The 23,808-nt window shown below is 36.2% G+C and overlaps 1 protein-coding gene across 4 annotated transcripts in view; it reads right to left on the bottom strand.

Moving 5' to 3' along the window:
• Fam120c (family with sequence similarity 120 member C) overlaps nucleotides 1-23,808 on the bottom strand; it is a 127,018-nt gene that overhangs the window by 25,141 nt on the left and 78,069 nt on the right. The window contains exon 11 of one of the 4 annotated variants that reach the window (XM_046452580.2): nucleotides 18,482-22,638. The exons of the other annotated variants lie outside the window; for them this stretch is intronic. Coding sequence (XP_046308536.1) covers nucleotides 22,566-22,638 — 73 coding nt within the window. The 3' untranslated portion in view covers nucleotides 18,482-22,565. Of the gene's footprint in view, nucleotides 1-18,481; nucleotides 22,639-23,808 lie in introns of those variants that run through there. 4 annotated transcript variants of the gene reach the window in all.

Raw genomic sequence — 23,808 nt, 5'->3', positions numbered from 1 at the left:
GAGGTGGGAGGGAAAAAGAGGGAGAAGGGCAGTTGCACAGAAGATGGAAAGAGAACCTCATTGTTATACAGAATACATATATGATGTTGTAATGAGAAAAAGAAAAAAAAAGTGTGTCACATTAGATTGGATAGAGAAAGAATGGGAGAGGAGGGGAGGAGTAAGGAGGATAGGAAGGGCAGCAGAATAGAATTGACAATATGATTGATGTATGTACATTCCATGTATGTATTATATGTCAAAATTAATTCTGCTGTCATGTATGACTAAATAAATAAAGAAAGAAAAAAAATAGAAGACTGTCAATGCTTGAAGCTTCATACAGCAAGGAACATATTTATCAAAGAAAATTCTGCCATTCTTACTATAATATTTAATAATAGAAGTTAACGTTTGAGGACTCACCTATAACCCATGATAGCAATGGTTTGACTCAACTACTGACGTGGCTGGGGCTGTAGCTCAGTGATAGAACACTTACATCCCACATGTGAGGCACTGGGTTCAATTCTCAGCACCACATAAAAATAAATAAATAAAGCAAGAAAGATATTGTGTTTTTCTATAACTAAAAAAAATTTTAAAAAAGAGCTACTCAAGCTCCTTGAATTAATTAAATTCCATTTTTCCTGTGTAATCTCTACCCAACATGGCAACCACAATTCTACAGGTTTCCAAACTGAAGGAAGAATAAGCTCGACTAATTCCAGACTGTGTCAAACATTTCTGAAGTTCTTCAGCATCTCTTTACCATCCTGTCCACCAATATAAGTGAAGTTAAGTCCACACTGGGTCATCAGCTAATGAATATCTGTCTGAATATGCTAGGTACCCAGAGTAACCACAAGGGAACATGTTTAGACCTGTTCCTGTCACCTGCATTCCTAGCATGTAGCCACTAAAATTTCCAAAGGTTTCAGAGGTCTTAGCCCATTCTTTTCCTCTGGGCCTGAGGTGAGGCAGAACATCAATGGTTAAAAGGTATGGCAGAGGAAAGGAGCTGGGGAAATGGCACCAGGAAGCAGAGAGCTAAAATGCCCTTACGTAGAGAGAATATTAATACACTGTCCTGTTGCAAATACATTCTCATTTGTCTTTTTAATTTGATGCATTCTGGCACAGATGCTGTCAGGTTTTTTTTTTTGTTGTTGTTTGTTTGTTTTTTACTATTTAATCACACAAATTTATGTGTACATAGGTCAAATTAGCATAGTTATTGATAACAATTTTATATCTCACCTCATATGTTACGGTGCTGAGAATCAAACCCAGGGCCTTATGCATGCTATGCAAGTGCTCTACCACTGAGCTATACACCCCTAGACCTATATCTTTCCATTTTGGAGGGGCTCCAGTCTTTATATCTTTCCTTAACACTACTCATTATTTAAAAAAAAAAAAAAACAACTTTTATTTTAGGATAATTTTAATGTATTAAAAAATCTAACCTTTAAAATGTTTTATTAAGGGGTTAGGGATGTGGCTCAGTGGTAAAGCACTTGCCTAGCATGTATGAGGCACTGGGTTTGATTCTTAGCACTACCTAAAAATTATAAATAAAACAAAGGTATTGTATCCATATACAACTAAAAAAATTTTTTAATGTTCTATTAAGGTATATATTTTTTTAAAGCATTTTTTTTTAAAGAGAGAGTGAGAGAGAGATAGAGAGAGAGAATTTCAACATTTATTTTTTAGTATTTGGCGGACACAACATCTTTGTTTGTATGTGGTGCTGAGAATCGAACCCGGGCCGCACGCATGCCAGGCGAGCGCGCTACCGCTTGAGCCACATCCCCAGCCCTATTAAGGTATAATTTGTATACCATAATTTTTTTTTCATTAAAACTACACCATAATTGAGTTTTAGAACATTTGTACTACCCCAGGAAGATCCCTCATGCTCATATACAGTCACTCATTGTATCCACCCAAAGGCAACCACTAATCTACTTTCTATGTCTATGTACTTGCCTGTTCTGGTTATTTCTTTTTTTCTTTTTATATTTTTATAGTTGTAGATGGACAGCATGCCTTTATGTTTTATTTACTTTTTAAATGTTTTTTAGGGGCTGGGGATATAGCTCAGTTGGTAGAGTGCCTGCTTTGCATGCACAAGGCTCTGGGATCAATCCCTAGTACCACACACACACAAAAGGGGGTAGGGGCTGGAGTTGTAGCTCAGTGGTAAAGTGCTTGCCTAGCACTTATGAGGCACTGGGTTCAATTCTCAGCACCACTGAAAATAAATAAATAAAATAAATGTATTTAAAAAATTAAATGTTTTTTAGTTGTAGATGAACACAACACATTTATTTGTTTATTTTTATGTGGTGCCATGGATTTAACCCAGTTCCTCGCACATGCTAAGCAAGCACTCTACCACTGAGCTACAAATGCAGCCCCAGCATGCCTTTATTTTATTTATTTTTTATGTGGTGCTGAGGATCAAACCCAGTTCCTTAAATATGCTAGGCAAGTGCTTTGCCACAGAGCTACAGCCCCAGTCCTGTTCTGGATATTTCATACAAGTGGAATAATACCTATATGGTCTTTTGTACCTGGCTATATTACTTATCATAATTTTTATTTTTTATGAATATATTTTTATTTTTGCTAAATAATGTGTTGACAAAAAATAAAATAAGTCTGTTCCTGTGTAACATATGATAAATGAGAGATGAACAGTTGCAACAAAATCATTCTAATAATCTTCTCTCTCAACCCGTTTTCCATAATATTACATCATCAAACTTATCATTTACCCAATTTTCCACTGACCTTCATGTCAGGTGTACTTTTCTTCCAATAGTAGCAATAATTAATTCACATATAAACGAACTAGATATTGTAATTAAAAGGTATAAATGTTTAACATGTATAAAAAGCAAATAATAACTAAATGCTCTCTATATATGTAAATATCAATACACCAATTGGTTAAAAGCAAAAGAAGGGGAAACTAAGCATGAGAAATCTGAAGTAGAACTATTAATATAAAATAAATTTCAATGGGGCTGGGGATGTGGCTCAAGCGGTAGCGCGCTTGCCTGGCATGCGTGCGGCCCAGGTTCGACCCTCAGCACCACATACAAAAAAAGACATTGTGTCTGCCGAAAACTAAAAAATAAATATTAAAATTCTCTCTCTCATTCTCTCTCTCTCTCCCCCCCCTCTCTTTAAAAATAAATAAATAAATTTCAAGTAAATGTATTTTTAGACATAAAGGGGAACATTTCATAACCATGATAGGGTAACTTCAAGAAAGTATAACAATCTTAAATGTGTATGTACCTAATAATAAAATTTCAATATACATTAAGTAAAAATTAATAAGACTAGAAAAGACAAACCACAATCACATTTGGAAATTTTTAAGCCCCCTCACTTTGCTGGAAGGAGTAATGATACAGAAGGCTTAATAACATTATCAGCCACCTTGACCTACTTGTTATTTATAGAGAACTATACACAAAATTGTCAAGTAAAAAAATTAATGAGAGATTATATTTTGTCATAAAATAAGCTTTGAGAAATTTAAAATATTTGAAATCATGCATACTGTGTTTCCTGCATGATTTATTACATTAGAAATCAATCACCTTAAGATATATAGAACCCCAAACCCATGTCTCAACTACTTCAAAATCACTTAGAAATATCTCACAGATCAAAGAAGAGAGCACAAGAAAAGTAAATACAAAGTGCTTTGAACTAAGTGATAATAAAAGCTTTAAATATTAGAATCTCTGGGATGAAATAGTAGTCAGTATAACACTTATATTTGTATTTGTATCAGAAAGAAGCTAGATAAACAATCAAATTATGTTCAAATTAGGTAGTAGGAAGGAAAAAATAAGAGGAGTAGAAATATGTGAAATACAAACGAAGTAATACAGCTAAAAGTTGATAAAAAATATAACAAGTTTAATCAAGGGAAAAAAACAAGAAAAAATATTTTTAAAAAATCAAACAAACAAAAAAAAAAAGAAAAAAAATCAACCAAAAGGGAGCTATCAAAATGACCCTACAGCTGGGCAAGGTGGCACATGCCTATAATCCCAGTGGCTTGGGAGGCTGAGACAGAAGGATCTTGAGTTTAAAGCCAGCCTCAGCAACAGAAAGGTGCTAAACAAGTCAATAAGACCCTGTTTCTAAATACAAATAGGGCTGGGGATGTGGCTCAGTGGTTGAGTGCTCCTGAGTTTAATTCCTGTTACCCCCATCCAAAAAAAAAACAAAAAACAAAAAACCAACCTCTACAGATGCTAAAAATGTATTAAGGTAATATACAATTGTATAATTACAAATATATAGCTTACATAACTTGATCTATTTTTAGAGGACAGAAACCCCTGCATATTTACATGATCCACAGGAATGAGATGTTTTTTTCCCATCCATTCACCGTGACGGTCTGGATATCTTTGCCTATAAGGTTTCTTGGAGACAGCATATTGCTGGGTCTTGTTTTTTTTTAAAAAAAAAAAAATATATATATATATTTATTTTATGTGGCGCTAAGGATTTTACCCAGTTCCCAACTCATGTGAGGCAAGCACTCAAAAACACTGAGCTACAAGCCCAGCCCAGGCCTTGTTTTTAATCCACTCTGCCAGTCTACGTCATTTGATTGATGTTAATGTTCAAATTTTAATTGAGATATGGTTTGTGTTCCTGATCATTTTGGTTTATTTCTTGTTTTAAAATTTGAATTAATTTCTCCTTTGACTGTTTCTTTAGTGTAGTAGCTTGTCCCTTCATTGGTTTTCATTTTGTTTAGCATTTCATCTTCATGGAATATTTTGCTGAGAATATTCTGAACAGCAGGCTTTCTAGTTGCAAACTCTTGTAATTTTAGTTTATCATGGAATATATTTTATTTCATCTTCAAATCTGATGCTTAATTTTGCTGGATATAGGATTATTGGTTGGCATCCATTTTCTTTGAGTTTGGCATATACTATTCCATGACCTCCTAGCTTTGAGGGTCTGGGTTGAGAAACCAGCTGAGTTATGAATTGGTTTCCCACTATATGCAATCTGATATTTTTCTCCTGCAGCCTTTAAAAATGTTATCCTTATACTGTATCCTAGACATTTTCATTATAATGTACCTTGATGTTCTGTTGTAATTTTGCACATTTAGGGTCCTATAAGCCTCTTGTATTTGATTTCCTATTTCATTCTTTAGATTTGAGAAATTTTCTGATATTTAATTGAAAAGATTGTACACTCTTTTGGTTTGTATGTCCACGCCTTCATCTATCCTGATAAATCTTAAATTGCTCTTTTCATGTTATCCCATAATTCCTGGAAGTTCTGTTCATGGTTTCTGAACATCTTCATAGTCAACGCTATTTTTTTTAAATATTTATTTTTTGGTATAGATGGGCACAACACAATGCATTTTATTTTTATGTAGTGCTGAGGATCAAACCTGGGCTCCACCCGTGCTAGGTGAGTGCTCTACCACTGAGCCACAATACCAGCCCCTGAACTCTATTTTTTTATATTTATTTTTCAGTTTTCAGTGGACACAACATCTTTATTTTATTTTTTATTTTATGTGGTGCTGAGGATCGAATCCAGCGCCCCGCACATGCCAGGCAAACGCATTACCACTTGAGCCACATCCCCAGCCCCTGAACTCTATTTTTAAGATTATATATTTTGTCTTCATTGCATGAGGTTTTGTCTTCAAAGTGGTCTAGTCTGTTGGTGATGCTTTCTATTGAATTTTCAATTTGGTATAGATTCCTTTATTTAAAGGATTTTCCCCCAGAATCTCTCTCTCTTTATTGAAGTGATCTTTTGCTAACTTATTTGCTCTTTCACATCATGTACATTCTAAACTCCTTCTCTGACATTTCTTCCATGGTGTTATTGATGGATACTATTATTGGAGTATCTTGGTTTGCCTAGGTTGATTTGTTCCCTTGATTTTTCATGTTGTTTGTATGTCTACCAATCTAACAGTATGGATCTGAGACAACAGAGTATCGATCCTCTGGAATTATAGTGTCCCTGAAGGTTTCCAGTACCTCACTGTTTAGGGGGAGACAAATAACAACCACCAATGCAAACAATTTACAGAATTAAACCAAATAGTTCCTACTATGATAATAAAAACAGCAAGTTTGAAAAAGGGTTTATATTATTAAATGGTGGACAAGGAGAGAACAGAAGCGATATAGGATGTGATGATTATGAGGGAGAAGGAGAAAAGAGAAAAGTAGATGATTAAAGGAAGAGTGAAAGAGAGAACAATAGAGATTGGCTGAAAGCAGTAGAAAAGGGAGAATCAAGGGAAACAGGTAGGAGAAAAATATATATAAAGCAAAAATTTAAATAAAAAATTAAATGTAAAAGAATACAAAACAACACTAAAATATACTAATCAAACATTCTAGTTCACAAAAAATAATCCATGTTAAAAAACTGGCTACAAAAATGCTAGAGATGAGAAGAAAAAAGTAGGAAACTGGTATAAATGTTCATGTCCAATTAAAGGCACAACTAAACAGTAAAAAAGAATTAAAAAAATCTTGATGAAAAGTTAAAAATTCTTTCCATTGAAGTTCAAAATATTCTCAGCTTCTCTTCTCAGGAGTTTTTGGTGGAGTCATCTGGAGTGTGACGCTCCACTCTTTAAATTTCTGGAGTGAGAGGTAAACCACAGGTGGAATTCCCAGTTGTAGGGTTTAGGGTTAGGGTTAGGTGGGCTCCAGGGTCTTCACTAATTGCTAATTGGTCTGGAGATTTAATTCAACACATCTCCAGCACCTGGTACTTGTTGATCCATGCTGGAAGACTTTACCTCAGGGATACCCTTGGGTTTCATACATGTGCTGGGGGAGCCAATTCTTAGTCCCCTACGAAACCTGCAGACCCCATGTTTACTGGTCTTGGGTTCAGTCTCCAAACAATTTTTCCTCTCCCCACTCTTCTGAATTCCTGGCCAGATTCCTTTCATAGCTGGTCCTGTAAGCAGTCAGAGGAGAGGGAGGGGTAGGGCTGGGTTTCCTCAACCTTGTGTAAACCTCTCTCCATGTTTGATTTTTTTTAGTCACTTAGGCACACTGTATGTTGTGCAGCATGTGTTTGTATTTCAGGCCAAACTTGGGTTTGCCAGGTATTGACTTCCTCAGCTGCTGGCCCCCAATGCCACAGTTGTAAACTGGTTGCTTCTTTTGTCCTCCACATGCTGCTGGATATCATGCAGCATGTTGTTCAGGTTTGTTGGGCAATATCCTTAGTCTCTAAATGCTCCGTACCCAGAAATGCCTTGGGCCTCTCCAAAATGAGCATTCCCTTAATTCCCTTATCCCTCTACTATGCTCATAGAGGGACCTCTCTGGTGGAGCGTCTGCTTGCTGTGGCAGCAGCTATGCCAGTGTGGATTTTTTCCTTACTTTATTATATCCAACTTTGTGTGTCCCCGATCTGCTTTGAATGTCTAGTTTTAGGTTCTAATAAAGTCCCCTCACCTTTTGGTTCACCCACCTTGGGAGAAGCTGCCTGTCTGCTTTCTTGGTTTCATGTCATGAAGCAGCCAGGAACACAACCTCCTTTACTCTGTCATCATGGCTCTCCCATAATTTTTAAGAAAAAAATTCATTTTGAGACAGGCTCTCACTAAGTTAAGTCTGGTCTTGAACCTGTGATACTTCTCTCTCAGTCTCCCAAGTTGTTGGGATTACAGGCATATGTCATGGTACTCTGTTTAATGTGTCTTAAACTTTTAATTTTTATATTATTGTAGACTCATGTGCACTGTAAGACACAAATCAGAAAGATCCCTTGACACTTGATCAATTGACACTTACTTAATGGTATTATATTGCACAACTCTAAAAATATCAGAGTACTGACATTGATCCAAGAAAGATACTGAATAGTTCTTTCACTAAAGGATATCTCATGTGGTCTTTTAAAAAAAAATCACAATGATTTCCTCCTATCTTCCCAATCTCCAGGTACCCCAGAAACATTTGTTCTCCATTTTCACAATTTGGTATTTTGATTGTTTTTTAACTTAAGTACAACTTGCTCAATATTTATTCATGTTGTTTCTTGCTTTTTCCTGCTGAGTAGAATTCCATGGTATTTGCATACAACAGATAATAATCCATGGAAAGGCAGCTGGGTTATTTCCTGTTTGAGGGTATTAATAAAGGAGGGTTGGGGATATAGCTCAGTTGGTAGAGTGCTCGCCTCACATGCACAAGGCCCTGGGTTCAATCCCCAGTAAAACACACACACACACACTAAATAAAATAAAGGATGTGGGCTGGGTATGTAGTCCAGTGGTAAATCCTTGCCTAGCATGCACAAGGACCTGGATTCAATCCTAAGCACCCAAATGTAAACATTAAATAAGAATGCTATGAATATTTGTGTATAGGTTTTTGTGAGGACTTAATTTTTTACTTCCCAAGAGTACAATTTTTGATGGGTTAAAAATTTTTATTTTATTTATTTTTGGTACTGGGGATTGAACCCAGGGGTGTTTTACCACTGAGCTACATCCCCAGCCTTCTGTATTTTTTGAGACAAGGACTTGCCAAATTGCTGATGATGGCCTCAAACTTGGGATCCTCCTGTCTCAGCCTCCCGAGTCACTGGGATTACATGCATATGCCATTATACCCAGCTTGTATGGTAGTTTAAAAAACAAACTACCAAATTGTTTTCCAAAATGGATATGCAAGGAATGGGAGTGTTACTGTGTGATAGAGTACTTGGCTATTATGAATAATGTTTCCATGAACATTCATGTGCAACTTTGAGCCGACGTATCTTTTCAATGTTCTTGGATTAAATCGGAGTGAAATAAATGAGTTATATGCTCCATTAGAGGTTAATGAGTTTTAAGAAAACGCCAAATGTGGGCTGGAGATATTTGTAGAGCAAGTGCTCGTCATGTGTAATGCCCTAAATTCAATCCCCAGCACCACAAAAATAAATAAATAAATAAAGCTTAAAAAAGAAAATGCCAAACAGATCTCCAAAGTAGCTATACCACCTTAATTTCCTATCAACAATGTATGAGGGAATCTGGCTTTCAACAGCCTTTAATATTTGTTACTGTATTTTTTATTACCATCATTGTGTGATGAAATAGTGTTCATTGTGGGTTGCATTAATGATTACTGTGGTTGAGAATCTTTTCATGTCTTATGCTTCAATCCTGTATACTTCCTTTGTGAAATGATACTCACATCCTTTAATCATTTTTTTTAGTTGTAGATGGACACAATACCTTTATTTAATCAATTAATTTACATATGTGGTACTGAGAATCAAACCCAGTGCCTAACACATGCTAGGCAAGCCTCTACCACTGAGCTGCAATCCCAGCCCATTCCTGGCTTTTTTTTTTTGTCGTGCTGTGGATTGAACCCAGGGCCTTGTGTATGTGAAGCAAGCACTCTACTAACTGAGCTATATCCCCAGCCCCACAGCCCCTACTTATTTTTTTTTAATATTTATTTTTTTAGGTATAGATGGACACAACACAATGCCTTTATTTTTATGTGGTGCTAAGGATCGAACCCGGGTCCCGCCTGTGCGAGGTAGGCTCTACCGCTGAGCCACAATCCCAGCCCCCCTACTTATTTTTAAATTGGGTTATTTTCGAGTTTTAAGTGTTCTTGTTGTTGTTATTGCTTTTATTTCTTTTGGTACCGGGTATTGAAACCAGGAGTGCTTAACCACTGAGCTACATCCTCAGCCCTTTTTTATATTTTATTTAAAGACAGGGTCTTGCTGTGTTTCTCAGGGCCTCACTAAGTTGCTGAGAGGCTGGCTCTGAACTCATGAACCTCCTGCCTCAGATTCCCCAGCCACTGATATTATAGGTATGTACCACCATGCCCAGCTGTAGTTCTTTGTATATTCTGGATACAAGTTCTTAATCAGATACAAGATTTGTATATATTCCTCCAGTGTATGCCTTGTCTCTATCTCCTTCCTTCCTTCCTTCTTTGTGAGGGGATCTTGCTATGTTGCCCAGGCTGGCTTTGAATGCCTAAGCTGAAGTCATCCTCCTGTCTCAGCCTCTGAGGGCTGATGATATCGGTATAGTTGGTTGTGTCTAGTAGTGGGGTTTTCCTTTTCTAGTTTCATAAATGGTGGCTTTTGAAATGCAAGCAACTTTTGTATTTTAATCAAATCCAACATATATATAATGGATTTCATTTCGGTCTTTTTATCTAAGAAATCTCTGCCCAACTCCACATCATCAATTTTGAATTGTTTGCTTCAATAAATTTTTATAGTTTAAACTACTACATTTGGGTCTATGATCCAATGTTGAGTAATTATTATGTGCTGAGTAAAGTAAGGGTCTAAATTAATCATTCAACATCACTGTCATTCATCATCATACTAAATTCAACAACAATGGGACACTGTCATTAGGGGTTACAACCAGGGTTACAATCCTGATGAATACACACATTTATCACTATAAAAAGTTCTTATATGTCCATAGTAATATTACATTTCTTAAAATCTATTATGTCTGGTATTAGTACAACCATAATAATTTTCACATGGCTATTGTATGTGGTATTTTGTTTTCAATATTTCTCTTTGAACCTATTTGTGTTTTTGAATCTTAAGTATTTTTCTAGTAGACAGCATATTCAACCTTTTTAATTAAGTCTCGAAGAAGTGTTTAAACCATTTCTATTTTATATAACTGTCAATATGGTTAGATTTATAGGTCAAATACCTTTTTTGTTACTCTTTTACTGTTTTTGTGCTAAAGGATATTCTGTGATGTAAAAATGTTAATTCTATGGTTGGTTTTTTTTACTATATTTTTAGTCTTTTTCATAATGATTGCACTGTAGAACACTATATGTGTCTTATCACATACTACTTCAAATTGATACTAAATTAATTTCAGTACAAGCTTTGTTCCAATATAGTTCTCTCTTCCTCCATAATGTTATAGTCATGTACATTTTACCTTTATTCTAAAGCTAACACATAATTTAATAATTATTAATAATTGCTTTAAGTCAGTTAAATAATAAGAAAAGCATACTCATATATGCATAATTACCTTTGTAGGTGATAATTATTTGTTGTTATTTCCTTTCAGTCTTTTTTTTTTTTTTTTTTTTTTTAATTTTTTATTGTGGGTTGTTCAAAACATTACAAATTTCTTGACATATCATATTCCACACTTTGATTCTAGTGGGTTATGAACTCCCACCTTCACCCCATACACAGATTGCAGTCTTAAAGGCATCATTTAATATTTGTCGTAAGACAAGTTGGTAGCAATAAATTTCCTTAATCTTTGATAATCTAAGGATCTATTTCATCTCATTTTTTCTTTCATAATTTTATTTAAATAAAATTGACATACAATTCATCTATTAAAAGTGTACAGGGCCTGGAGTTGTAGCTCAGTGATAAAGCTCTTGCCTAGCACTTGTGAGGCACTGGGTTCATCCTCAGCACCACATAAAAATAAGAAAATAAAAGTACGGTGTCCATCTATAACTAAAAATAAATATTTTTAAAAAGTGTACAATTAGCAGGTTACAGAATCATTGCTACTAATTTCAGAGCATTTAAATTATCCCTAACAAAAATACCCCATACAATAGCAATCACTCTATTCACTCCTCACCCCAGCCCCTAATAATTGCTAATCTGTATGTATCAATTTGCCTTGTCTTGAACACTTCATATAAATAGATTATTTAATCATATATGGTTTTTGTGATTGGTCTTTCATGTAGCCTAATGTTTTCAAGGTTCATCTCCATGTTATAGCATGAGCCGACAGTTAAATTCATTTTATAAGTGAGTAATATTCCATTGTGTGGATATAACATTTTGTTTGCCCATTCATTAGTTGATGGACATTTGACTATTTGCACTTTTGCTTATTATGAAAAAAAATCTATATGAACATTTATGAACATGTTTTTGTGTGGACATATCTTTATGTTCCTACTGGCAATGTATAAGGGATCCAATTCCTCCATGTCTGTGACAACACTTGTTTGTCCTTTAGGTTTTCACCACCATAATGGGTGTTGACTAGTTTCTCATTTCCTCAAAGACTAATGACATTGATCATCTCTTCTTGTGCTTGTTGGACATTTGCATACCTTTGAAAAAATGTTTATTGAAATATTTTGTCTACAAATAACAATTATGTACCATATATCTAAAAAAGCTAGAAGGAGCCAGGCACAGTGGCCCATGCCTGTAATCCCAGCAGCTCAAGAAGCTGAGGCAGGAGGATCCCAAGTTCAAAGCCTGCCTTAGCAACACAGCAAGGCCCTAAGCAACTTAGTGAGACCTTGACTCAAAACAAAAAATAAAAAGGGTTTGGTATGTGGTTCAGAGGATAAATGCCCCTGGGCTCAATACCCATATCAAAACAAACAAAAAACTAGAAAAATTTTGAATGTTTTCACCATAAAGAAATGAGATGTTTTAGTAGATATATGCATTTTTTGAAGGGTACTGAGGAGTCAACTCAAGGGCACTCAGCCACTGAGCCACATCCCCAGCCCTATTTTGTATTTTATTTAGACACATGGTCTCACTGAGTTACGTAGTGCCTCACTTTTGTTGAGGCTGGCTTTGAACTTTCAATCCTCCTGCCTCAGCTTCCTGAGCTGCTGGGACTACAGGTATGCACCACCTCACCTAGCTAGATACATATATTTAGCCAGAATTAAATATTATGCAATGAATACAAATATCAAAATATCATATGGTATGTCATTAATATGTACAATTTTTGTTTTTATGGATCAGATAAAAAATAGAAATTGCCTTTCATTGTTTGAGTTATAAGAACTCTTTTCTGTATACTAAGCCCTTATCAAATACAAGGTTTGCAAACCCTTACAGTAGCTGTGGTTTTATGTTGTGGTATTGTTTCCAGCAGTTTAAAAATTTGATCCTGTCTAATCTATTTTTCTTTTGTCACTTATATCTCTGGCATTGTATTGAAGAAATCTAACCTACAGAATAATCTACATGTCCCATGATTTTTACTTTACAGTATTTATGCCTTTTATTTATTTTGTTCCAGGGAATTTTATTTTTAGTGACAGAACAAAATAACATTTAAATCTGCAGCTTCTGAAAGAACTACTTGTTCTTGCCCATCTTTGTACTCCTTTTCAAACTTAAACTTGACCTCTGGTCAGTTCTTGTTTTTAAGAGCAGGGTCCCTGAAGACACTTTTGTTGATGATATATATACATATACTGGAACCAGGGGTTGAACCCAGGGTCACTGAGCCATATTCCTAGCACTTTTTATTTTTTGAAACAGGGTCTTGCTAAGTTGCTAAGACTGGCTTTGAACTTACAACACCCCTGCATCATTCTCCTGAGCCACCATACATGGCTATTGATGACAGTTTTGCTCAAAGGCATATCGACAGTGTTCCTTGTGGACATGAAGTAATAGTAGTTCTAAACTTTCTCAAAACTTGATCTTAGACTTGTTGGCAATTTTCTTCTTGCCCATAGCAGCAGTCACTTTTTGAGAATAGTGGTCAATTCTAGCCACTAGAGAGCATGGCTATAGGTGCAGTCTGAAGAGCCATCATCAACATTATTCTTGATGGCTTTGTATAGAGTAGCATCTGGCCAGGACCAGCTCCATCTTCTTGAGTTTCATGAAGTTGCCTATTTTGACATCAAACACTGAAGTCTAACAACAAAAAGGCTCCTTCTTCTTAAGCTGGACAGAACTTCTACTGCAATGTTGAAAAGGAAGGGAAACAATGAACATTCTTGCCTTGTTCTCATTATTAACAGACTCTTGCCAGGTGTGGTGGCACCTGTCTATATTCCCAGCAACTCAGGAGACTGAAGCAGGAGGATCACATATTTGAGGTCAGCCTCAGCAACTTTTTGAGATCCTTAACAATTTGGCAAGACTGTTTCAAAATAAAAAATAAAAATGGCTGCAGATGTAGCTCAGTGGCAAAGCACCAGTACAACCCCTCCCTCCCAAAAAATAATTAGAAAGCATTCTGGCACAGTATAGAATGTTAACTGTGGGGTTTTCATAGATGGCCTTTATCAAATGATAAGGTTTCCTTCTATTCTCTGTGTTTATCATAAAAGGGAATCGGATCTGGACAAATGTTTTACTGTCTATTGAAATTGCCTTATAATTTCTGTCCTTTATTCTGTAAGTATGGTTTATTACATTTTTATTGTTTTTCAATGTTAAACAAATCTTACATTCATTCCAGGTATGAATTTCATTTGTTCATGCTTACAATCCTTTATATATATTGCTTGATTTGGTTTATTATTGTTTGGTTGAGAAGTTTTGCACCTATCACTCATAAGGACTATACGTCTATAATCACAGAATTGAAATGGAAAGTGTTCCTTTCTCCTTTATTTTTCAGAAAAATTTGTAAAAGATTGGATATAATTTTTTAAATGCTTGGTAGAATTAATCAGTGAAGCTACCTGGTCCTGATCTTTATTTTGTAAGAAGATATTAATCACAAATTTAAGCTCTTTATTCATTATATTTCTGTTCAGATTTCCTGTTTCTTCTTTAGTTTCAGTAATTTGTGATTTTTTAGGGGTTTGTCAATTGCATGTGTTACTTAATTTGTTGGCATAATAATCTCCTGGATTCTTGTTTATTTCTCTAAGGGCAATAGTAATGCCCCCCCTGCTCATTCCTTATTAGTAACTTCAGTCTCTCCCCCGCCCCCCCCCCCCCGTCACTCTAGTAAAGGCATGTCAATTTTGTTAATTCTGTTCTTTACTTTCTTTATATCCAATCTAGTGTTTACCTGTGAACAATTCTTCCAGCTTAGTGTAATATGATTTTCTCGTTTTAATCTTTTTCATTCTGGGTCTTGCTATGTTACTCATACTGGTCCTGGACTCAAGTGATTCTCCTGTCTTAGTCTCCAGAGAAGCTGGGATTACAGGAAATGCTACTGGGTTCACCTGGTTTCTTGTGGGAAAAGGTTTAATTTGATCTTTCTCTAATTTTTATAAGATTAAGGTTCTTTTTTTTTTTTTAGTGGCACTGGGGATTGAACCCAGAGGGTCTCTACCTCTGAGCCACACTTCCAGTCCTTTTTAAGACAGGGTATTGCTAAGTTGCTCAGGCTGGCCTCAAACTACTATCTTCCTGACTCAGCCTCCTGAGTCACTGTGATTGCAGATGTGAGCCACTGTGTCTGGCTTGAAGACTACATTGTTAATTTCAGGCCTTCCTCTATATTATAGATATTTATAGCTATATATTACTCTCCTTGCACTGCTTTAGTTGTATCTCAGTATATTCTAATTTCCCTTGTAATTTCTCCTCTGGCTCATTTGTTATGTAGGACTGTGCTGATCAATTTTGACATATTTATGTTTTCAAAGTTTCTTTTTGTTAATAATTTCTAATCTCATGTCACTGTTAATCATTTTAAATTCACCATGTCTCGCTTTACAGTCTAAGACGACAGTTTATGTTCTATCATGCAGAATGGATGCATATGCACCATCTATAATACTCCACACAACAGCAGAATACTTACACGTATTCTGTTGTTGTTGTGTGGAGTATTATATAGATGTTTGTTACAACTAGTTTATTTTATGGTTCAGGTGTTTTATATCCTTGATGTTTTGCAAAGTTGTTGAAAGTGTAATATTGAATGCTCTGATTATTACCATTTTTGGTGATAGGAATTGAACCCAGGGTCTGTGCATGTTAAGTATATGTTCTACAACTGAGCTACACCTCAAAACCCTGATTATTATTGTTAAATGGTCTATTTCTCCTTTTTCTTTGTTTCACATAGTACTCGGGATTTAATCCAGGGGCAATTTACCACTGAGCCCCATCCCCAAACCTTTTCTATTTTGTTTTGAGAGAGAGAGAGAGAGAGAGAGAGAGAGAGAGAGAGAGAGAGAGAGAGAGAGAGAATTTTTAATATTTTTTAGTTTTCGGCGGACACAACATCTTTGTATGTGGTGCTGAGGATCGAACCTGGGCCACACGCATGCCAGGTGAGTGCGCTACCGCTTGAGCCACATCCCCAGCCCCCCCCCCCTTTTTTTTTGACAGGGTCTTGTTGAATTGCCTAGGGCCTCTCTTAAGTGCGGAGGCTAACCTTAAACTTGTGATTCTGCTGCTTCAGCCTCCCAAGTTGCTGGGATTATAGGCATGCACAACCACACCCAGCTCTTTTTTGTCAGTTTTGATTTCATACATTTTGGGGCTCTGTTGTTAAGTCCATATAATGGTATTTTCCTGATGAACTTAATCTTTTATCATTACAAAATATCTGGTTTAGATGTGAAATGTCCCCCAAAACCTACAGTATTGAAGGTCACAGTGTTCACAGGTATTGAATGTCACAGTGTTCACTTTAGAAGGTGATTAGATCATTGATTCATAATTCAATGGACTATTAGGAGGTGGAGCCTAGTTGGTAGGTTGGGTTCTGGGGGGCATGCCCTTGAAGGCTGTATTTTATCCCCAGTCTCTTTCCCTGCATATTTTTTCTCTCTCTGCTCCCTGGCTGCCATAAGGCGATCAGCTTTGTTCTACTGCACACATCCCACCATTATGGATTACCTCACTAAATGCCCCAAAACCATTGGACTCAGTAACTATGAATTGAAACCTGTGAAACTATTGAGCCAAATAAAGCTTTCCTACTTTGAAGTTGTTTCTGTCAGGTATTTTGTCACAGTGATAGAAAGTTAACACACCCTCTTTGCTTCTAATTATATATTTTTATTATCTTAATATTTGCTACTAGCATTCTGAGTATAGCTCTCTTATGGTGGTTGTTTATGTGTAACTTTTTCTATCCTTTTATTTGCAACATATTTGTATCGTTTAATTTATTGAAGTGTATCTCCTTTAAACAGTGTTTCCTTACCCAAGCCAACAATTTCTGCCTTTTGACTAAATTTGTAATCCATTCAAATTTATTACCACCATGGCAGATTTTAAAATTTTTTTAATATTTATTTTTTAGTTTTTGGTGGACACAACATCTTTATTTTATTTTTATGTGGTGCTGAGGATCGAACCCAGTGCCCCACGCATACCAGGCGAGCACGCTACCGCTTGAGCCACATTCCCAGCCCTATGGCAGATTTTTTAAAGAATAATTTTTAGTTGTTGATGGATCTTTATTTTATTTATTTATATGTGGTGCTGAGAATCAAACCCAGTACTTCACACATGCTAGGCAAGCACTCAACCACTGAGCTACAACCTCAGCTCGTCATGGCAGATTTGAATCTACCGTGTTGTATTTCACATTTCTCATGTCTCTTTTGTTACTATTTCTTTTATGTATTCTTTTAGTAGACATTTTCTAAGTATAAATTTTAATACTTTAATACTTTTTGTTTCCTTTTGAAGCACTGGTGATCGAACCCAGGGGCACTCTACCACTGAGCTACAACCCCAGTCCTTTTTGAGATGGTGTCTTGCTAAATTGTCCAGGCTGGCCTGGAACTTATGACATTCCTCCCAGTCTCTTGAGTCACTGGGATTACAGTCACATACTCAACTAAACTCAGCTTTCCATACTTCGTACGCCTCAGAAAACAGATCTACTAATAAATTTTCTGCTTTTCTTTATTTGAAATGCCCGTCTTCTTTTTTGGTAGGGAGTACTGGGTATTGAACTCAGGGGCACTTAACCACTGAGCCACATCCCCAGCCTTATTATCTATTTATTGAGAGACAGGGTCTCACTGAGTTGCAGAGTACCTTGTTATTGCTGAGGCTGGCTTTGAACTCAGGATCCTCCTGCCTCAGCCTCTGGAGCTGCTGGAATCACAGGCGTGTGCCACTGCACCTGGCCTGTCTTCATTTTTGAAACATAGTTTTATTGAACGCAAGACTCATAGTTGATAATGTTTTATTTCATTATAATGAATATTCTGTCCTTCTGCCTACTGTCCTTTATTATTTCCCATGAAAAGTCTAGTCTTTGTGGTTCCCTTGCATGTGATGAGTCATTTTTCTTTTCCAGCACTCAAGCATGCTGTCTTTTACCAATTTGTTGCCAACAGATATGCATTATAAGAAATACTAAAGGATGTGTGTGTCGGGGGGTACACATTGTTGGTAGAACTGAAAAATTAGCGCAACCACTTTAGATAGCAGTATGGAGATTTGTAAAAAACTATCAATGAATCACCTATTCCACTCTTTGGTATTTACCCAAAAGAACTAAAATCAGCATACTATAGTGATATACGCTTACCAATGTTTATAGCAGCAAAATTCACAATAGTAAAAATTATGGAATAAGCCTAGGTGTCCTTCAACAGATGAATGGATGAATAAAACATGTTATATATACATAATAGTTTTACTCAGCCATAAGAATGAAATTCTGTCATTTGCTGGTAAATGAATAGAAACGGAGAACATCATGAAATAAGCCAGACTCAAAAAAAAAAAAAAAAAAATCAATGCTCAAATGTTTTGTCTCATATGTGGAAGCTGGAGGGAGGAAACAAGCAAACAAACAATAACAACCCCCCTCCCCCCAAAAAAACCCCAGGAATGAAAAATGGATCTCATTAAAATAGAATGGATAGCACCAGAGTAGAGGCAACAGAATAGAGGAAGGGGATCAAGTGGGAGGGAGGAGGAGAGGGCATAGGTAAGTACTGGAGAATGAAATTTACCAAATTATGCTACATTCATATATGAATATACCACAGTGAATCCCACTTTTAATTATAATTATAATGTACTTATTAAAACATAATAATGGAAGGTAGACCAAAAGAGTAGAAAAAGGGATCAAGGGAAGGAAAAAGGGTAGGTACTAGGGAATGAGATTGATCAAATTATGTTTTGTACATGTATGAATATGTCACAATGAATCAAATTATGTGTAATTATAATGCACCAATAAAAATCATAAAAATACTGAAGTTATATAGATTGAAAGCAATAATAACAGTAATTCAAATCCATACCAAAAAAAAAAAAAAAAGACTGCCAGGAAAGATCATTATGTAGGTTATGTCATTCATCATGTCTGATGTGGTCCTCTTTGAGTTTATCCTGAAGTTAATTGAGCTTCTTGAATATATAGTTTTTCATTAAATTTGAGAAAATTTCAAACAGTTTTTAAAAAATATTTCCCCCATTTCTCTTTTATTCTGGTACTATATCATATTCATGCTGGTTCACTACTTAATGGTGTCACTCATTTCTCTTAAGCTCTGTTCACTTTTTTTTTCCTCTCTGTTCTTCAGATCACATAATATTGTTGATTATTTTCATGTGTGCTGCTTCTTTCTTCTCCCAGCTAAATCTATAGATATTCTCCAGTAAATTTGTCATTTCAGTTACTGTACTTTTCAACTCCAGAATATCTACTTGGTTCTTTTTTTTAGTTTCTCTTTATTGACAATCATCATGCCTTCACTTAATTCTTTATGCATGGCTTCATTGAGTTCTCTGAACATACTTACACTGATTTGAAGTCTTTGCTATGTCTACCACCTGAGCCCCTTCAAAACCCTGATTTATTTGCTGCCTATAGGTTATACATTCATGTTTTCTTAGCCTGTCTTAGAAGATTTTGTTGAAAACAGGATATTTTAGATAATGTAGCAACTCTCCAGCCCAGAGGTGGCCAAAGTTATTGCTTAGTTGTTGTCTTGTTTAATTATTTAGTGACCTAGATGTGATAATTCTATGAAGTTTATTTCCATGCAGAGTAAAATACCTGATGTCCCTGCTGAAAGTTTTCCACTTTGTTTTTATCCTTTAGCCTATCTACCTAAGTGTCATCTTTAGGTCAGCATAAGCCACCAACTGGTCAAAGGTTATGCCTAAGAACTCTCTGCCAGTTAGATGTTTACCCTTTATCACTGAATATATGTCAGGAGGAAGGCTTCTATATAGGCCAGGGAGTTTACACTCTTTTGCTCCACATTCAGTGAGGGAGTAATAGCTTGGAGGTACCTTCTAGCTTCATTCCTACAAAGACATGGCCTTGGACCATTCACAGTCTTCCAGAATGAAAGGATACATTTAGTTTTAATTCTAAATTCCTAGGAATTACCTCTGAGTCAGAGTATTTTCAGACAATGTTTTCTCAGAAGTGGTGTTTTAGCCTCTTATGTCAGGGAGGCATCTATACTGTGCTGATGAGTCTGAGTGTGGCTTAGGGAAAGCACTGAAGTTTGGCCCTAAATCTTCTCCTGAGCCAGTGCATGAACACACCTTTCCTGATTCTAAGTTACTGTGATCCCAGGAGGGGGTTCTCTTGGCTGTTTATTTCTCTGGTTCTTGCTATAAAATTTCTGGATTTCTGAGCCATTCTGGATTTCTTGCTTCTATCATGGTGCTACCTGCCTCCTCTTTAATTGCTCACCATCAAGATTCCTATTGTTTTTCAACATCTCTTAGGCATGGAGTTCTTCATGTTCTGTTCTAAAAAGTCAGTTTCCTTGTCCTCATGTCTTGTTTTTCGCCCTGAGAAGAGTACCTGGTTGTTTCATGAGAGGTAAGCATGCTTTCCTACCTACCTATAAGTAGATATAAGTGGACCTATAAGTAGATATAAGTGGGGTTTCTAGTGCCAGTGTAGCAATACCCCCCTTACATATGAACTGGACTGGGCACAGTTGGGGACCACAAAATTCAGAGCCCATTGCCCCTGATTAGAGCTTCTGCTCTATGAGGAGGGATTTAGTCAGTGATCCTCTTGTCCACACTTACCTGGACACAGGGATGAAGTTGATGAGAAAGGGCAGCCTTCCCCTCCCAGGGTAAAACAGCCCAAGTATGAAGGCTGGGGAAAAAAGGGATCCCTGTCTTCTTGGCTATTCGTGTCTGAAAGAGACCTACTATAATAACAGATATGAGAGTAAGGGAATGAATTTTAACTCAAATGCTAAAGACTCATGCTGTTTTTACCCAGATTTAGAAGATTCTCTCCCTTCCTTTCACCTTGCCTTCAATCTTTCTTTTCTTTGAAATCTGCATTTTTATTTCCATTAAAAATATTGTCTATATATAATTTTGGCCTACTTTATTCTCCTTTACATCTACCATTCAAATATAAATATATTAATGTTATTCAAGTAAAAGTAGAATAACATATCTAACATGAGAATTAAATATTTCACATCATGAAATTAATAAGATTTGAATGAAATGGATATGTCATTATTTTTCAGGAATAGTAACTCATCTTCCCTACATGTTATTTCTCTTTACTTTTATTTATTTGAGTATCTATGTAATGAGTGTCTTTCTCGCATATTCAGCAATTATAAACGTACACAGTGTAACTGATAGCACCAGTGAGATTATCTCTCTCTTCTTCACTTCATGTTCAACTCTCCCTATATGTTTCAACAATGACTTCGGTTATTTTAAACAAATCCATGAATAATTTCTGTTTTAATAATTTTTACCAGTTAAATTGAGATTTTGCTGGATAGAGGCTTGATTACACCTTATTCTGAATTTCTGGACATCTCATTCCTTGCCTTCCTTTCTTTGCATACCAACATCAATTCTAACAATTAAGACGTTAATTTAAAAACTCAATGAAAATTCCACTCTAAACAACACTGGGTACCCTTATAGTCATGCTTTTGTGAGAGGTCCTTGGACTACAATTGCTTTAATTGGAAGACAGTGTCCTTTGGTCAAAACTGCAAAACGGTAAGCAGTTCTAGCAGGAAACCGAAAATACTGCTTGCAGATTTAATTGACTGAACCCAAATAATTAGCCAGCAAAACAGTTGCTTTTACAACATAAGTGAAGTTATAGCCTCTGGCTTTCAAAATATCATTCATGTTTGTAAGTGCTTGCTTGGCTCCTTCTACTGTCCCTCCACTAGCCCTAGTGGCTGTCCACCTGAAGGGTCCAAGCCTAGTTATCCTGAAATGTAAATGGCCTTGTGAATTAACAAAGCTTGACTGTAATAACCAATGGCTTCTGGGGCTACTGTGGTGCTGCTCACCTTATGATCAGGGACAACATAGCTAATGCTTTTCTCCTGTGCTCTCTCTGGGAGAAGAAAGCTGTATATTAGCCCTACTCACTTTTTGTAGTAGGTTTTCTTGAATGAATCTTTCTCCATTTGCTGATGTCCTTAGGACGAACTCCAGAAACATTAAAGATTTGTTTTTATAATTTTTAATCAGTGAAATTGAAATATTGCTATCTCCTTACTCTGAATTTATGGAAGTCTCATCCCTTGCCTTCCTTTCTTGTTGTGGTAAAATAAAAATTAAAAAATTTACCACTATAACCATAAAGTGTATAGTTACTTTTTTACTTCCTTTGTGCTAGGGATTAAACCCATGGCCTCATGCATGCTAAACTAAGCTAAGCTATCCCAAGCTATCCTCTAGTCCCCCCTGTAATTCTTGAAATATGGTTTCCTCCAGTTCTATGAATATATTTGTAACATTGTCAATTTTTTTGTTGCTGTGACTAAAATACTTGAGAATACAATTTAGAGGAGAAAAGTTTATTTTGATATCATAGTTTGAGAAATTCAGTCCATGGTTGTCTGGCTCCATCACTCTGAGCCCAAGATAAGGCAGAACATCATGGTAGAAGGGCGTGAAGGAAAGCCGCTCAGCTCATGACAACTAGAAAGTAGAGAGAAGGAAAAGGGCCAGGGACAAGATATAAACTCCAAAGGCACATTCCTGGTGACCTACTTTAGCCGCGCCCTACCTGCCTACAATTATCAGCCAGTAGTCTTTTCAAATTGTTAATCCATTAAATGGATTAATTCACCAATTTAGGTCACAGTTCTCATAATTTAATCATTAGCTTTTAATTTTTGGGCGGGGGGCAGGGTGGCAACCTCATATCCAATTCCTAACAGTAGATTTGATTAAAAAGTCTTTAGATAGCACATCTAACATCTATATCTCCTCAGAGACAGTTTCAAATCACTGATTTTTTCCCTGTGTATGAGCCACACAGTATTTCTTCTTTGCAAGTTTAGTAATTTCTTATTGGAAATTGATCGTTTTGATAATATATTATAGCAACTCTGGACTTCAAATTCCCTGAGTAAGTACTGTCATTTTTGCTGGTGTTTGTTTAGTGACTAATCTGAACTATTTTTGGAAAAAAAAAAAATCTGTGTCCCCTGCAAGGTGTGGGCCAGGACATTCCTGCTCAGATTTTTAATTCTTCTTTTCATTTTTAATCCTAGCTTCCTAGGGGGTCTCCTTTGGATTACCATATCTCATTAGGCAGCCAATGATTGGTCAAATTTGTGTATAAATACATTGAGTAATAAAGCTTCCATCAATCTCAAGGGGATTTTTGTGTATGTTGGAGCATTCATTAAAAATTTAGGCAGTGTACAATTCTGTCCTGGATTTTGTTGTTGTTGTTCTGGAGATCAAATCCAAGGCCTCACATGTTAGGCACATGTTAGCTCACATGTTACCACTGAGCTACATCACTAGACCCTATCCTGGCTTTTATTTTCACCTTGTTCAAATTCCCATGTTGAGTCAGGTAGGAATATATAACTGGATCCCTCTCCTGAGTATACTTCCAGTCTCTTAGATATTCAAGAATACATGAGAGATGATGGGCTGTGGCTGTAGCTCAAGTGGTGGAGCGCTTGCCTGGCATGCGTGAGGCACTGGGTTCGATCCTCAGCACCACATAAACAAATAAAATAAAGGTATTCTGTCCATCAAAATTAAAAAAAAATGAATACGTGAGAGATGATCAAACCCTGTATGGTTATCTTATTGCACAGACCTCCAAGTTAAATTTTGACTTGGTGATTT

Source organism: Marmota monax, unplaced genomic scaffold, assembly GCF_021218885.2.
Source record: "Marmota monax isolate L192 unplaced genomic scaffold, Marmota_monax_Labrador192_F-V1.1 WCK01_AAM20220418_F8-fsc00223, whole genome shotgun sequence".
Lineage (NCBI taxonomy): Eukaryota > Metazoa > Chordata > Mammalia > Rodentia > Sciuridae > Marmota > Marmota monax.
The sequence above is the reverse complement of the archived record's forward strand: the minus strand, read 5'-3'. Positions and strand labels throughout refer to the sequence as shown.